Source organism: Gaeumannomyces tritici (genome assembly GCF_000145635.1).
Source record: "Gaeumannomyces tritici R3-111a-1 unplaced genomic scaffold supercont2.3, whole genome shotgun sequence".
In the NCBI taxonomy this organism is placed as follows: domain Eukaryota; kingdom Fungi; phylum Ascomycota; class Sordariomycetes; order Magnaporthales; family Magnaporthaceae; genus Gaeumannomyces; species Gaeumannomyces tritici.
In genome coordinates, this window is record NW_008804547.1 from 2,162,762 (window position 1) to 2,177,042 (window position 14,281).

The 14,281-nt window shown below is 56.5% G+C and overlaps 5 protein-coding genes across 5 annotated transcripts in view; 3 read left to right on the plus strand and 2 right to left on the minus strand.

The window, feature by feature from the left end:
- Positions 1-436: 436 nt before the first annotated feature.
- On the plus strand, positions 437-3,994 carry GGTG_05824 (DEAD_2 domain-containing protein). Its single transcript, XM_009223634.1, has 2 exons — positions 437-754; positions 817-3,994. The coding sequence occupies exons 1-2, from the start codon at positions 584-586 to the stop codon at positions 3,454-3,456; spliced, it is 2,811 nt and encodes a 936-aa protein (XP_009221898.1). The 5' UTR covers positions 437-583; the 3' UTR covers positions 3,457-3,994.
- GGTG_05825 (serine/threonine protein kinase) lies at positions 3,695-8,271 on the minus strand. Its single transcript, XM_009223635.1, has 5 exons — positions 7,539-8,271; positions 6,764-7,466; positions 5,249-6,707; positions 4,372-5,169; positions 3,695-4,277 (listed from the first exon to the last, which is right to left on the minus strand). The coding sequence occupies exons 1-5, from the start codon at positions 7,843-7,845 to the stop codon at positions 3,975-3,977; spliced, it is 3,570 nt and encodes a 1,189-aa protein (XP_009221899.1). The 5' UTR covers positions 7,846-8,271; the 3' UTR covers positions 3,695-3,974.
- Positions 8,272-8,429: 158 nt separating this feature from the next.
- GGTG_05826 (hypothetical protein) lies at positions 8,430-9,957 on the plus strand. Its single transcript, XM_009223636.1, has one exon. It carries the CDS (start codon positions 8,767-8,769, stop codon positions 9,628-9,630), a length of 864 nt encoding a protein of 287 aa, XP_009221900.1. The 5' UTR covers positions 8,430-8,766; the 3' UTR covers positions 9,631-9,957.
- A 305-nt stretch (positions 9,958-10,262) lies between these two features.
- On the plus strand, positions 10,263-13,968 carry GGTG_05827 (hypothetical protein). The gene is made up of 4 exons (XM_009223637.1): positions 10,263-11,344; positions 11,411-12,436; positions 12,512-12,884; positions 13,020-13,968. Exons 1-4 carry the CDS (start codon positions 10,476-10,478, stop codon positions 13,650-13,652), a joined length of 2,901 nt encoding a protein of 966 aa, XP_009221901.1. The 5' UTR covers positions 10,263-10,475; the 3' UTR covers positions 13,653-13,968.
- Positions 12,355-14,281, minus strand: part of GGTG_05828 (hypothetical protein) — a gene marked incomplete at its 5' end in the record, with an annotated part of 3,672 nt that continues 1,745 nt past the window's right edge. The window contains 2 exons of the mRNA XM_009223638.1: positions 12,355-12,820; positions 13,005-14,252. Of these exons, the coding sequence (XP_009221902.1) occupies positions 13,938-14,252 (315 nt within the window). The 3' untranslated portion in view covers positions 12,355-12,820; positions 13,005-13,937. The remainder of the gene's footprint in view (positions 12,821-13,004; positions 14,253-14,281) is intronic.

The following is a 14,281-nucleotide window of genomic DNA, read 5'->3' on the forward strand; positions in this document are numbered from 1 at the left end:
CTGAAGGGCTGCACACCAGTGGCCTTCTTGATGCCCAGGAACCGCTCGAGTTATCTCATGAGGAAGATCCAGATGTTCACCATTGGGAGAGGCAAGGGTGGTGCCTGGGTCCAAGGGTCCTTGCATCGTGATGTGTGGAAGGCGGTGGAGGAGGAGCTGGCTGAGATTGAACGGCGATGAGGGGCCTAATCTTCATGGTAGGATGAGACTGAAGGACTCTTTCGCATAGTGGTTCTGCCGTCTAGAAACACGAAATTGAGCTGTTGATGGTTGAGTGGCCATTCCTGGGCAATTTCTAGCGATAACATCTAATTCAAGTTAGGCGTTTTAGGGCGAAGCCAGACCCAAACCTCAGAAGCCCCACCACTGAATCTAGTAAATGGGGAGCTATGGAGCTCGGTGCCGAATTTCATCATCGCCTTATGTTCAAACCACCTCCAGCTGCAAAGCCGACGGCGGCCATCCATGAGCAAGCTCAATTTACACCCCCGTTCCTGGATTCGGTACCATCAATTTCATCGACTGTACTCATTCCATCTTCTTGGTCGGCTCGGGTAGCACCTTAAAACGCAACAGATTTGCGATGGAAGTGGGGACCATGATGCTCGAGTCGGGCAGTGACGAGGCCACAGCTGTCGATTTCAACCACCCCTTCACCCCATACGACGTACAGTTGGAATTCATGAGCACTGTATACAGTGTCTTGCAGCAAGGCGACGGCCAGGTCGCCGTCCTGGAGAGTCCAACGGGGACGGTGAGTGTCATCTGCCACTCTCGCTTCACCACGCGTCGCGCTAATCCTTGCTTGGCGCACAGGGTAAGTCTCTCTCGCTCATCTGCGCGTGCATGACATGGCTACGCCGGCATAAGAGAGCTCGCTTCGACCTGTCGCTGGGCGATGCCGCCACTCAGCTCAAGGACGAGCCCGACTGGGTCGTCGAGCAGGTCCTTCGCCGCAAAAGAGACGAGCTGGCTCAGCGATGGCAAGAGAGAGAAAGGCGGCTGCAGCAGATCCGCGAGAAGGAGAAGCTTGATGAGCAGCGTGCTGCCAAGAGACGCCGAATGCTCGATGACGACAGGCCCCTGCCTCGGCATAAGGGCCGCGCTGGTGACGAAGATGATGAAGAAGACGACGAGTTCCTGCTCGACTGGGATCGTGGCCAGGATTCAGCAGACCCCGAAGCTGCCAAATCTTGGCTGAGCAAGGAGACGAGGGATCTCTTGGAGAAAGCTGGAATGGGTCCGTCGAGAACGGGAATCGAGGAAGATGAGCTTGCCGAGGAGGAAGTCAAGATATTTTACACCTCCAGGACACATTCGCAGCTTTCACAATTCATATCAGAACTTCGCCGGCCGAATTTCCCACCATCCTTCCCCAACCCTTCGGCAGGGGCAGACCAAGGTCAGGCGGACGGTAGCCAGGCCGAGTGTGTCAAGCATATCCCTCTCTCGTCGCGGCAGCGGCTCTGTATCAATCCTGCCGTGGCTCGGCTTGGGAGCGTGTCCGCCATCAACGACCGCTGCGCCGAGCTGCAGACGCCCAAGTCTGGCTCCAAAGGAAACAAGTGTCCCTTTGTGCCCAACCAAGAGAACCTGGGCGAGACGCACGAGTTCCGCGACACGGCCCTGGCTACACTGCCCGATATCGAGGACGCGCACCGGCTCGGCAAGTCCCTGCGCGTCTGCCCGTACTACGCCACCCGCACCGCCATCCCCGGCGCCGAGATCATCACGTTGCCCTACCCGCTGCTTCTGCAGAGGAGCGCAAGAGAGGCGTTCGGTATCGACCTCAAGGGCAGCGTTGTCGTCATCGACGAGGCCCACAACATCATGGATGCCGTCGCTGGCGTCCACGCCGCCGAGGTTCGCCTGGGGGACCTGCGCAGGGCCCGGGAAATGCTGTCGGTATACGCCAAGCGCTTTGGCAAGAAGCTCAAGGGTGAGAATCGGATCATGGTCGGCCAGGTCGCGCGCGCGGTGCAGGGCCTGTCCGAGTGGCTGGAGCGGACTTTGGAGGCCAGGACAGAGCAGGGGATCGTTGACCCGCGCGTCCTACTCAAGACAAAAGGGATGGATCAGATGGACATGTTTGCGCTTGTTGGTTACATCCAAGAGTCCAAGCTTGCCTTTAAAATTGAGAGCTATGCCACGCGCCTTGACGAGAAAAAGGCAGAGGCTGCCGGAAAGCAGGCGACCACGCGCTCCTCGCCGGTTCTCCACAGCTTATCGGGGTTTCTCCTAGCCTTGACTAACCTCAGCTCCGAGGGGCGCATTTTCTTCGAGAGGCTACCTCCTGCGTCCCCTGCAGACAAGGCGGACATCAAGCTCTCGTATCTCCTCCTGTCCCCTACCCACGCATTCTCGTCCATCGCCTCCAGCGCGCGAGCCATTGTCCTGGCGGGCGGCACCATGTCCCCTTTCCAAGATTACGAGACGCACCTATTTCCCATGCACCCACCTGCCAAGATCACTACCCTCAGCTGCGGGCACGTTATACCGCCGTCTAACCTGTGCGTCTGGACCCTTTCCAGCATGCGGCCAGGTCCCGCCGCCGCCAAAGGCACGGGCAACGACGTATTTGACTTTAGCTTTCAGAAGCGCCGAGATAAGAACATGATCCAGCAGCTGGGTACCGCTATCCTGAACACATGCTCCGTGGTCCCAGACGGCGTGGTCGTCTTCTTTCCTAGCTACGGCTACCTCGATGAGGTCATTGCCTCCTGGAAGGAGAGGCCGAGCGGCCCGACCGGGCCGCCTCCGATCTGGGATCGGCTTCAGGCAAAGAAGGCCGTCTTCCGAGAATCCAAGGGCGGCTCGAGCGAGGAGGTGCTGCAGAACTACACCAGCGCCATTCTGGGGGGCGCCGAGGACGCCAAGGCGAGCGCAAAAAAGACTGAGCCGAACAACACCGCACAGAGCGGCGCGCTGCTCCTCAGCGTCGTCGGCGGCAAGATGTCGGAGGGCATCAACTTTTCGGACCGCCTTGGCCGCTGCGTCGTCATCGTCGGCCTGCCGTACCCCAACATCGCCTCGCCTGAGTGGAAGGCGCGCATGGAGTACATTGAGTCCTCCACGGTCGACAGGCTCCTCGGCAAGCAGCAGCAGCAGCAGCAGCAGCAGCAGAGCACTCAGGCCGCCGGCATGACGCGTGAACAGGCCGCGGCGGCGGGCAAGCAGGCGGCGCGCGAGTTCTACGAGAACGCGTGCATGCGCGCTGTCAACCAGAGCATCGGGCGCGCGATCCGGCACAGGGGCGACTACGCGGCTATCGTGCTGCTCGACAGCCGCTTCGGGGCTGACAGGATCCGGGGCAAGCTGCCGGGCTGGATCCGCGGCGGCATGCCGGCGCCGGGCGGGGCTGAGGAGAGGCGCGCGAGGGAGGGCGGGCTCCCTGGGCTCATGGGCGCGCTCAGCAAGTTCTTTCGCGAGAAGAGGGTTACGGAGCCGCTCTCGTGACGTGGCGAGGTGATCGTCTTGCTGAAAGAATTTATTGATGACCTTGGTAGAGGTCAGAGCCGGCCGCTGAAATGATGGAGTGTCGGACTGGCTTGGCTTTTTGTCGCTAACTTGATGGTAAGGCTGGCGAAACCCCACAAATGGGTCCCCGGTTTTGGGTCCGGCTTGGACCCAAAAACCCAAATGGGGACCCGTTTACGGATCCTTAGCATTTGGGGCTTGCCACATGCAAGTTGATCCACGGTCGTGTTGAAACGGGAAAGAATATCAAGGAGAATAGACTGCACCGAGCAGAGTACATGGTACAGAGGAAAGCAGTGTTGAGATGACAAATGTTACCTGCTTTTGGCTAGTGACTAAGGAGCACGAGCTATACCAGGCTGCCCACTACGTATATAAGGCCATGCCTTTCCCACCTCTCCCATCTCACTCAGGACAGAAGATAAGCAACGCAGGGAATCTTGAATCATACCCAGAATATTTCAACAAACGCAAGCCGAAGTTAGCCCGTCGGGGGCTCATGGAAATGACATCGAACTCAACTCAGTCCTGACCTGCAGCTCTTCGTCCAGCTCGGCGCGCACCACCAATCTTCTTTGGACAACCTGGTTGGGCCAAGGCTGGTGTTCGGTCAGGTAGGCTATTCCATCTACCCCTTGGGCCTTGCTGTGCATGCCCTGAACCCTCTCGAGGAGAGCTCTGGGTCGAATCCGGTCGAGCTGTGGTGGCGACGGCACTACCAGCATGTGGTCGTATACCAGATCCAGGAGCTCGTGGAGGTACTGCGTGCAGCATGGGTTTTTGTGCATTTTTTCAATCCACTACTTAATTATGTCAGTTATCGATAAAAAGACGAGGTGACGTTAAAGCTGGGGGATACAAAGCGTTTTTGAGAATAGAGGCTTGTCCACGGACCTGAACGACCATATCATTAACCCTGAAGCCATAACGCCCTTCGTGGTCTTGGGGCATGATTTCGTAAAACTGATCGGTTCCCACCCGGAACAGGTCGTAATGGAGCCGGTCCTGGGCAAATTCTTCACGCCTATCCTGGCCGCTTTTCTTGCCATCACCCAGCATCCAGCAGACCATTTCGAGGAAGATGCAGCCCAAAGTCCAGATATCCCACAGGCGGCTATTAATATCTCCCTTCATATCGTACTCGGGAGGGGCCCATTTGCTGTAGCTCTGGACATCTGCCAGCCTGAAGTCGGTGATAACGAGCTTGCCAAGCGCCTTGTCTTCCGGCGAGACCAGACCGTGCCTCCACACGGCGCGGAGGGCATTGGGTGCCGACGACTCTCTGCCGCCGCCGCCGTCGTCGGGCGGGGGGAAGTAGAGAATGTCCTCGGGCTTGAGGCCCCCGTGGCGCCCAAACCGCTGCGCATCCTGCTCGCCTAGGGAGGACCTGGGAGGGTTGTGCAGGATATGTATGGCCTCCGCGAGCCCTAGGACCTGGGCCGAGGCCCAGAGAGCGAACTCGGGCGTTTTGCGCGGGGATTTGAGGCTTTTCCAGTGCTGGTCCAGATTGCACTCTGCATAAGGGAAGATGAAGCAGTATTGGTCCTTGTGCTCAAAGGTCGCCAGGAACGTAACGAGGTGCTCGTGGCTGCGGCTGCTGCACCGTTTCAGGATTTGGATTTCCTTTTTGTACCTGTCCGCGTCGGCTTTTCTGATGGGTATGACGGCAAAACGATTGTTAGGGAGCGAAAGCTGTAAAATAGCGACGAATTTTAGTTAAGCTTTATGAAAAGCGGATTGCAAAAAAAAAAACCGCTGGCAAAAAGCGTACCCGTCTTAGTTGGGCGTGGAAGCCGTGGGAGTCTGGGTCGATAATAACAGGCTCGACCATTCCGAAGCCGCCGGCGGGCTCGAAAGCACCGAGACCTCCCGGGCGGCCCCACCCCGAATACTGCCCGTCATTTGCGTGGCTCGTCAACCACCTGTCCTTGTCCGTCATTGGTATTGGTCTCCAAGGCAGCTGGGCCTCAACAGGCAGACAGTAGTGCTTCGGGGTGCCGTCTTCCTCGCAGGCAAAAAAGGGGGTCAAAAAGAACCACTGCCGGGTCCTGAGCCATTTTATATCCGTGTACCTAAGCCATTGCCGTGACTCGAGATCGCGCGGTTTGGTGGCCTCCACGAGATGCAGCTCGTATTGACAACGCTTGGTCTGCAAGGGTAGCTTGGCGTCCGAGCAGCCTTGCTGGATAAAATATTCAATAAGGGCGCCGCGATCGATTTCGAGCAGCAGCGCAAACACGATCAAGTATCCCGGGGGCGACCTCGAGCTGCCGCTTGGGGGGCTGGGCGCGTCCGCACACCAGCGCGTAGCGTTGCTGGTTAGCCCATCTGGCACTATTTCGGCACAGAGCTGCGTGATTCGTTTGTCCTCGGTGAACCCGCAGTTCTTACGCAGCGCGGCCCGGATCCTCTCCGGCGTCATGACGCGCCGAAGCACCGCGAAAGGGAGGTACCCATCAGTGTCTTCTTCATAGGACGGAATGCGGTGTTGCTGGATGATCGCGACTAGGCTATTGTCGAAGTCATCGTCGTCACTATGGTAGTCCGGATCCAAATCTTTAACTGTGCTTCTGGATCCCGCTGTGCTCTGCTCATCCGTAGGAATGCTGGCTTCACTCATGTCGCCCGTAATGCCATCGTCTCTAGCGCTGAACACGTCTTTCAGTCGAACCGTCAAGAGGCCCAGACGCTGGAGGTGCTCTGCTATGTGGCTCGATAGGTCACTGTTGATATTGAGGTGCTTTATGCTGTCAAATTCATCCTGTGTCTCGGTTGGAGCCTGCTTGACATCCGCGGCCCAATTGACCTTCTTCGCAGTCGGCGCCACGGGCAAGTTGGCGTCAGAGCTCTCATCCTTGTCTTTCACGGCTAACTGGGCGTCCCGTCCATGTTTGCCATAATGCAAGGTTCGGTAGCAAAATGGGCAAACGACTGGTGGTCTGTTCGCCGCGACACTCTGATCCAGCCGCTTCAGCCCATCATCATCGAGGTGTGCAGTCTTGTAGTGGCCCCTTAGATGACTCAATGTCGCAAAATACGGGGTAGCACCATGGTCTTGACTCGCAAAATCGCACTTCCAGACGGGAGAGTCGGGGATCATTAGGGCCCAGTCGTCGCCATGCTCAGACGACATGTGCTGGGCCCAGCTGCCGGAGGTTGAGAAAACCTTGGGCCCCAGGCAAAAGTCGAAGAGACATATGTAGGGGAGTATATCATTATTAGTGTGATTTCTACGAGAAGGTCAGCCGCGAGTCTCGGATTCATGAGTGCTCAAGGAATCACTTACTTCCACCAGGTCTCGTCTTGGTATTCCTCTGCTGAATGGACCTTATGACAGTACCGGCATGTACTGCCGCCCTCTTTCGGTGCTCGCGGAAACTTGACCATGGTTTTCAGAACAGTCGCGGCTGCCCCGTGCTTTGTCTCCTTGATATGGCCTTCTTTTCCCTTTCTTATGGGAGGTGGGTGGTTAGACGGCAGACTAGTGGCTTCAGTCATGCTGGGAGCTGCTGGGGCCGGCCTTTGACAGCTCTCTTTGGGTAAATTGTCGTCTGAGGGCACCGGGGCATGTCTGGTCTCTATAGGCTGCGTTTCGGGGAGTATTGAGTCATGATGACGAGGACCTCCCCGGTTGCCTTCGAGTTTTTCCTTGTGAGATTTCCAGTACAACAACCTCATGTAGGTGTCCACCATATTCTTGCTCAGCCGCTGGTGGAGACTGGTTGCTGCTTCTGGATACAGTCTCTGGACGGCAACTAAGGCGAGAATCTCGAAATCATTCTGCTGGTCGATCCTCTTCGCGGCAAAGGCTTTCACCTTGGACTCGAGGCGCGAGGTGGAATGGCGACGGATTGAGATCCCTAGGCTATTGAGTTGCGCGACAGACTCCTCGATCCCCTCGAAGGCGACGCCGCGAGGGTCCGAGTCGTCAGATAAGTCGCTGTCGCCGCTGTCGCCGCTGTCGACGGACCTCGCGTCCAGGGGAAGCACTATTATGGACGCATCAGCGGATCTGCAAGCATAAGTCAGGAAAGCTGTGCTCAAGAAAGCTGTGCACTGACACTGTAGTAGGTTCACTCTGAGCATGTCCAGCGCGAGCAAGAACAGATCCCTATAGTTGCTGTTGCGGCGCAGCCTCCAGTCAAGGCTCGCCTTCCCGGCGGCAAAGACGCCGACATATTGAGCCCAAGCCCAGAAGAGGCGGTGGTACTCTTTAATGAGTCGTCCGGACTGGGCTGGTTCAGTGGTAGCCTCGCTTTCAAGAACTTTCTCGAATTGCCGCCCGCAATCGACAGCGAGCTCGAATATCGGCTCATCAGACGCGTCGGGGTGCTGACTGGCGGGGAGAGCTTCATCAGCACCTCCCATTATTCTCAACAGCGCTTGCTAGGGACTAGGCACCCCTAGACGAGACGCATGGATTCCTGGAGGTTTTGGGGCCGCGTTAAGGAGATCGAAGTTGGTTTAATGGTGTCCGAAAGACTGTATGCACCCCGCTACACGGAGAGGATCGGCTCGTCGGGCATGGAGGTTCAAGCCTGCAAATATCACGTGTAGTGGCGGGGCTTGAACTATGGTCAAGGTGTGGCATCTGCCAGTGGTTGACCACCCTGGCGGATTTTCGTGGTCTCAGCAGGTTTGTGTGACACCCTCTTTCGGCTTTCGGAATGCACTCCCGCCCAGTCAAACAAGAGTCCAAGCTGGCAGAGCTCTCGTTGGCAGCACTGCTTCTGAAGGTTGACAGCTTTGGCAATGGATTGGCCGTTAGGGTGCCAGCGGAGACGCCGTGTCTTTGGCTTGGCGAAAAGCAAGTGTCGGTTTGACTGGATGATGCCGGCATGATTGCGTCTGGCGTCGCTTATGCGGGGCACGACACACCATTCTCTGTAATAGCGATGCAATCAATTCAGCACACTGGTGATGCACTTCGCTTGCCCCCTACCAGCTAACTACCCACCCATCCAGCCCTATGGCTTGTGGGAAGCTCGTCGGCGCCCTCAGCTTGAAGTAGATTCCCGCCTAGCCTCTATCAACAATCTGCTGGTCTGTCGCTGCTGGGGGTGTTTGCATTCTTTTACGTTCTCCCGTATTCCTTCTTTGTCTGTTTGTAATCTTCGGCCTTCTACATCATTTTTTGAGTCTGTTCATTCACCATCCTCCTGACCGCTCTAAACCTGACTTGCTAATTCCGTCGCTGCGACGGTTGGGCAGTTTGTGGGACAGACGCAGCACAGAACAAAGCAAATTTCTCGATCATATTGCATTGGAAGGAAACTCTCTTTCTGGGAGATGCCCGAACCAACCTACCACGTCTGCCCCGACTTCCGCATCCCACCTCCGCCAGACGGGCACCTGATGCTCGGCACAATCTTGAAATCACTCGATGAAAATGGAGTGCACGACCCGCTCAACAAAGGCCGGGAAATAGCGGTCCATCCCGAGGAGCTTCGTCCCAAGGCCGCGCCGTTCGCCCAGCGGGGCTTCACTCGCAGCCTGACCGAGCTCCAGTCGACGGAGGGGGGCATTTGGGCCAAGATTTTTGGCCTAGGCAGCTTGTCGGCCAATTTCAGCAGGACGCGAGGCATGGGAAAGTTCCTCACTGTGAAAGAGCTTCTCAGCCGTGAATTCTTGCCCGACGACGAATACATGCACCAATCGCTTAGCATCCCGAAGGTGAACGTGTACGTTACCACCAGGAAGCTGAAAGTGCCGGTATACATGATCACGGGGATCATGGTCGCGACTGGCGCCAGCTGGTCAGACACCGCGACAAAGGCCGGGGGTGCGCGCGCTAAAGACGGCGTGGCTGTACTGGGGACGCAGATGGAATTCGGCGGAGCGATGGGGCATACAAAGGGAAAAGCAAGTGTAACCGGGGTGGAAGACTCGGACGACTTCGTGCTGGGAATTCGCGTGCGCAAGATCTGGTGGGACGAAGGCATTCGTCAGGTGTCTGACCAGGTCGTGGGGCGTGCTTTGGACTCGCAAAAGAGAGAAGTTCGCATCAGCGAGCGTGATGCCGGTATGCGGGTGGTTGATGACTTTGGGCTGGGTGATAACGAGCAGGATGCCGATGCGAGTGACGAGAGATTCGTCGATGACGGTACCCTAACGGGCATGGAGCCGACCGTGTGGATTTTGCCCCAGGCTTAAAAATTGGGGACTGGGATTGCGGGATCAAAACGGGTGGGCGGGTGCAAGCAGACTCGATCGGTGGCAGGCAGGGCAGGCGAAAGGTTGAATCGTGGGAGAGACCATGGTTCGGACCGAGCCTAATTCAACGACGGAGACCATTTCGAGAAACCTTTTTAGGACCCCATAAGTGGTGGAAGCCGAAAAGAAGGATTAAGGCAATTGTTGCATCACACCGTCCTCCATTCCTGGAAGCGAGGTTGCCGACTTCATTGCCGCTCCGACGGAGGCCAGGTGATGCTGACGCATACATCGTGAAGTTCCCTTCGAGTAATGAAATGTTTCCAAAATTTTGCTGTGCCTCGGGGTTGCCGTGGCTCTCCAGGAGCCCCGCCGACATCTGCCAAAAAGGAGCCCCAAGTGAACTTGGTCGGGGTTTTAGGGCCCCAACGGGAGACAATGCTGCGTGTACAAGGGGACGCCACGCCATGCCATCGACCCCTTGCCCCCTGAAAGAACTGCGGGCGCGTGTTGTCTTTCAGCGTGCGGGGGCTTTGGCGTGACCTTGTTCTGGGCGGGCTGCTACTGTTGCACGTGTGGAATACCCCGCGCGGCCATGTTCAGCTTGAAGCGACTTTTTTTTTTTTTTTTGCCAGAGCGGGCTTTGCAGAAGATCGCTAATCGGTCTCTCTCGAGTTCGACCTAATTTGTGTGTGGGTTCGACAGAAGGAGCCTTCGCCACCGTCTGTGGTGATTTTCGTTCCCAAGGTGCACTAAATTTCAGGCTTCAAAGGCAAGCAGATGCTGGAATTCTAACTCACAGTATAGTCTGCTGTTCGTTGACGTCACGATAGCTGCTTTTATCAATGGAATCGACGGAAGTGAATTGGCTTCGCGACAGCATCGAGTTTCGCCTGGTCAGCGAGCTTTGCCATCAGTGCTGCAATCGCCTCGCACCCCCTACGTCCGGCAAAGCAAAGGGGACCTCCAGACGGCAAAATAAAGCATGGGCGCTTGGTATCGAGCTACGGAAAACCCTCAGGCGTCCATCAGATCTCGACCTCCTTCTTGGTCTGGACCCGACGGACGACGACGAAGATATCAGGGAGGCCCAGGGGGTGCTGGAGCTGCTCTGTGCTGCCATTAACAATATTTCGGAGCCCATCCAGAACCCGACTTCAGCTCCACAGCAGGGGCAGAAATTGAAATACGAACGGTTTGAGAACCTTCTACAGCGACTGAAGACTTCGGACACTAGGCAACAAATCGAAGTCATATCTGGTCCCAGCCTCACCCCCTATCGACGATTGTTCGTTTCGCCACAGGCAGGCAACAGCGAGAGCGTGACGAAGGCGCTGAAAGAGCTGAACGAAATCTTGGATTATGTTGCGGAACCGAATGCCAACCTGACCGATATACCGGGTGCCGCGGCGACGGAAGCAAATCTTGCGACGAGTTGGACGGAGACACCTCCCCAGCCGCTTCCCCAAGGCCTAGTGAGGAATGGAGTCCAAAGATGCTTTAGACACGCGGAGGTCGCCATCAAAGCAATCTGCTCGAAGTTGTCAAAGTGCGAATACAGGGCGACGAAGGCCCACGACATCCTGATACAGCTGCCGGCGGTCGAACACATCACGTCGCCAAACGGCCGCTCTCCGGGGTTGGAGCTGGAGCTGTTCCTTTCAGTCTGTCCGGACTCATCTGGCTGGCAGGAGGCCAAGGTCATTCGCCAAAGGTGTGTGCTTCAGAGTAAGACTTCCACAAGAAAGGGTAAGATAACTAATACGCTGCTGATAAATAGCAGCAAACATGGTTCCTCCTATTCGTCGATATGCAGCGCAGTTCAGGAGGCGCTTGCCTTGGGGGCCAGTCTAAATTTATATATCCAGGACCAACTGACCGGAATCGTCGAAAACGACTTCCAAATCCCCTCGGTCGAGCCCATGGACTGCGGAAAATCGAAGCCAAAGAAATCAAGAACGCTGCATAAGATGCTCTGCTCCAAGACTCTCAGACGGCACTCTTCTATCAGCAGCTTCCGAATTTCCGCCACCGTTCACATTGTCAGCGCGGACGAGCGAAAAACCCTCGCAGTCCAGGTCATCTTCGGCCTTGTGATGTGTTTGCGCTACGGCTGTATCGCGGCGACATGGGACTCTAAGAAGGTTTACATCCTCGCGGCCGAAGATGAACACCAGCAATTGGCAGCCTTTCCCCATGTCCTTTGTGTCGAGGGCGACCCCAGAACAATGTGGTTTAACCTTCCGGGCCCGAAAGAGCCTCTAAACACAACATCGGCGCCCAAGGCCTTCAAAGGAATGGCCAAGGCGCTGTTGGAGATCGGCTTTGGAGAGTGCCTGGACGACTATAGTGAGGAAGACATCTGGAAGATTGTCAACAACATGACAGGGGGGCAAGGTGTGCGCGGGAGCACAAACAACAGCCAGGTGGACACAATCGACCTCATCCCCTACGCAGCAGCAGCAAAGAGCTGTCTCCTGTTCTCTCTCCTGTACCGAAAGGAGGTGAATAGGATGAGCATGAGCGGGGGGAGCGTGGATCCCTGGGCGATCGTGGAAGAGATCGTGTATAGGGAGATCATCGCCAAGCTCGACAATAACTGCGTCAGAGACGCCCCTATCGGCAGCATGGGCAGCGTCCTCGAGGCCCGGAGCCGAGCTCAGGAAACTTTAGTGGCCAAAATACACACCAGAGCCTGCATCGATGTCGCTCGGCGTATTGTCGTGGACATGCAGCCTACGCAGCAACCCGTGGTGAGATTATTTGACGGCTCTAAGCTAGGTGGAAAGATCGGTGGAGAGAATGAGTAAGGGATCATCTCGTCTATAACACACACGCATATCCAGCGCCCAACTGCTGACGGGATCTTCAAAATGAGCAGCCAAGGAAATAGTTTCTTCCTCAAGCTCGACAACTTTAGGGCGAAGTTCGAGCATTACCTGAGCGAAAGGAGCAACAGCATTACATCACCAAGACCTGTTCGCGTAGCCATTCTGGACACCGGTATCGACATGAACAATGCCGGGATCGACTTTGATGGCACGCACATGAAAAAAGATTGGTGTATCAACTTTGTTCACGACCTCCTCAACCCCAGCGCCCCCCTCGACACCAGCGCCTTCCATGATCGTGACGGGCACGGCACTCACTGCGCCTCACTTCTGCGCAAAGTTGCGCCCGACGCCGAGATCTATGTGGCAAAGGTATTCGATAAGAATCAGTTCGATTTGACACAGGCAGGCAATATTTCCGAGGTAAGCAAAAGCATTGATAACCCTGCAAAATATCGCTTTTCGCTTCTTTCCTACTGCCGTGCGCTCCATGTTTTGTGACTGGCTTGGAGGTAGACAGCCGAAGTAAAATAGACCACTCACATTAACTTAATGCAGGCAATCAAGCACTGTGTGACAACCTGGAATGTCGACGTCATCTCCATGTCCTTCGGGCTGGAGCCTCCGGGGTCTTGCGCATCCATGGACAAATGGAGGAGAATCAAGAAGAACATTGAAGATGAGATTTCGAGAGAAAGGACCAGACTGTTCTTCGCGGCGGCATCGAACGACGGTAAGAACAAGGCGCGGGCATTCCCGTCCACGCACCGCGACGTATTTTGCATCCACGCCTCGGACAGCGACGGCAAAAGCTGCGGCATCAATCCCCGCGCCGAAAAGGACAACGACAATCTCATGACGCTGGGCACTGGAATCTGCCTTCTTGAGGACGACGACTACGTCATCAAGGAGGGGACATCGTTCGCCACGGCGATAGCGGCCGGGATGGCTGCTAGCATCATGCATCTGACCTCGCGGACGTCGAGGCTGGAGGGGCGGTCGCGGGCGGCGCTCCGAGCCAGAGCAGGTATGCAAAAGCTGCTGATGAATATGGCGGGGCCGGACAAGAACGAGCTCTGTCCGTACGTGGCCCCATGGCGGTACTGGAAGGAGGAGTATTGGGGTTCAAATCCGCACGGGCTCGAGAAGATCTGGTGTGAGCTGAACACCGAGTTCAATGACTTCAGCTGATCTTGAGCCGGGTGATAATGGCCGACGTGCAGGCGCCGTCTGGAATCTGGAGATTTTGGTAGAGTCTGCAGTGGTTCTTGGGGCTACAGGGCCTGAAAACCCATAAGCTACAAACACCGCCAGAGCGCAGCCCGGGCCAGCCAAGCTGAAGCGTCAAAGACATAGAAGATGAAGGGAATAAATAAAAACAAGAGCACAAAAATGCCTTCAGATAGACAGCGAGGTGCCTCTGTAGTACCACAAAATAGCAAAGGCGAGAGAGATTGCGACGGGAAAGACGGATAGTCAACAAGTAGTGTCCAACGAAGTTGTCGAGTCCCTCCTCTCGTTTCCGGCCTGGGTCTCCTTGTCAGGCGGGGCGGGTACCGCCTCGGTCTTGACGCAGTACCGGTCCAGGACGCGGGTGGCGACGGGGATGCAGCGGCCGCTGAGGAGGGCGGCGCCGTGGCCCTCGCCGGGGAGCCAGATGAGCTCGAGCGGGCACGAGCCGGTCCACCACTTCTCGCTCGACGTGAGGGAGGCCAGGTCGGCGGGCGTGCACTCGGCCGAGTCGTACTCGACGTAGCTGGCCACGGCGGGGGCATTAACGACGCAGTCGTTCTCGCCCAGTATCACCGTCGTGCGCCGCA

What these genes read in the sequence shown, in the direction of transcription:
- GGTG_05824 (XM_009223634.1), top strand. Translation starts at nt 584, where the DNA reads ATGGAAGTGGGGACCATGATGCTCGAGTCGGGCAGTGACGAGGCCACA. An exon ending in TGGAGAGTCCAACGGGGACG is followed by an intron (nt 755 to 816) that starts GTGAGTGTCATC and finishes CTTGGCGCACAG; the next exon opens with GGTAAGTCTCTCTCGCTCAT.
- GGTG_05825 (XM_009223635.1), bottom strand. Translation starts at nt 7,845, where the DNA reads ATGGGAGGTGCTGATGAAGCTCTCCCCGCCAGTCAGCACCCCGACGCG. An exon ending in CAGAGTGAACCTACTACAGT is followed by an intron (nt 7,467 to 7,538) that starts GTCAGTGCACAG and finishes CGTCCATAATAG; the next exon opens with TGCTTCCCCTGGACGCGAGG. An exon ending in CAAGACGAGACCTGGTGGAA is followed by an intron (nt 6,708 to 6,763) that starts GTAAGTGATTCC and finishes ACCTTCTCGTAG; the next exon opens with AAATCACACTAATAATGATA.
- GGTG_05826 (XM_009223636.1), top strand. Translation starts at nt 8,767, where the DNA reads ATGCCCGAACCAACCTACCACGTCTGCCCCGACTTCCGCATCCCACCT.
- GGTG_05827 (XM_009223637.1), top strand. Translation starts at nt 10,476, where the DNA reads ATGGAATCGACGGAAGTGAATTGGCTTCGCGACAGCATCGAGTTTCGC. An exon ending in GCCAAGGTCATTCGCCAAAG is followed by an intron (nt 11,345 to 11,410) that starts GTGTGTGCTTCA and finishes GCTGATAAATAG; the next exon opens with CAGCAAACATGGTTCCTCCT. An exon ending in AAGATCGGTGGAGAGAATGA is followed by an intron (nt 12,437 to 12,511) that starts GTAAGGGATCAT and finishes CAAAATGAGCAG; the next exon opens with CCAAGGAAATAGTTTCTTCC.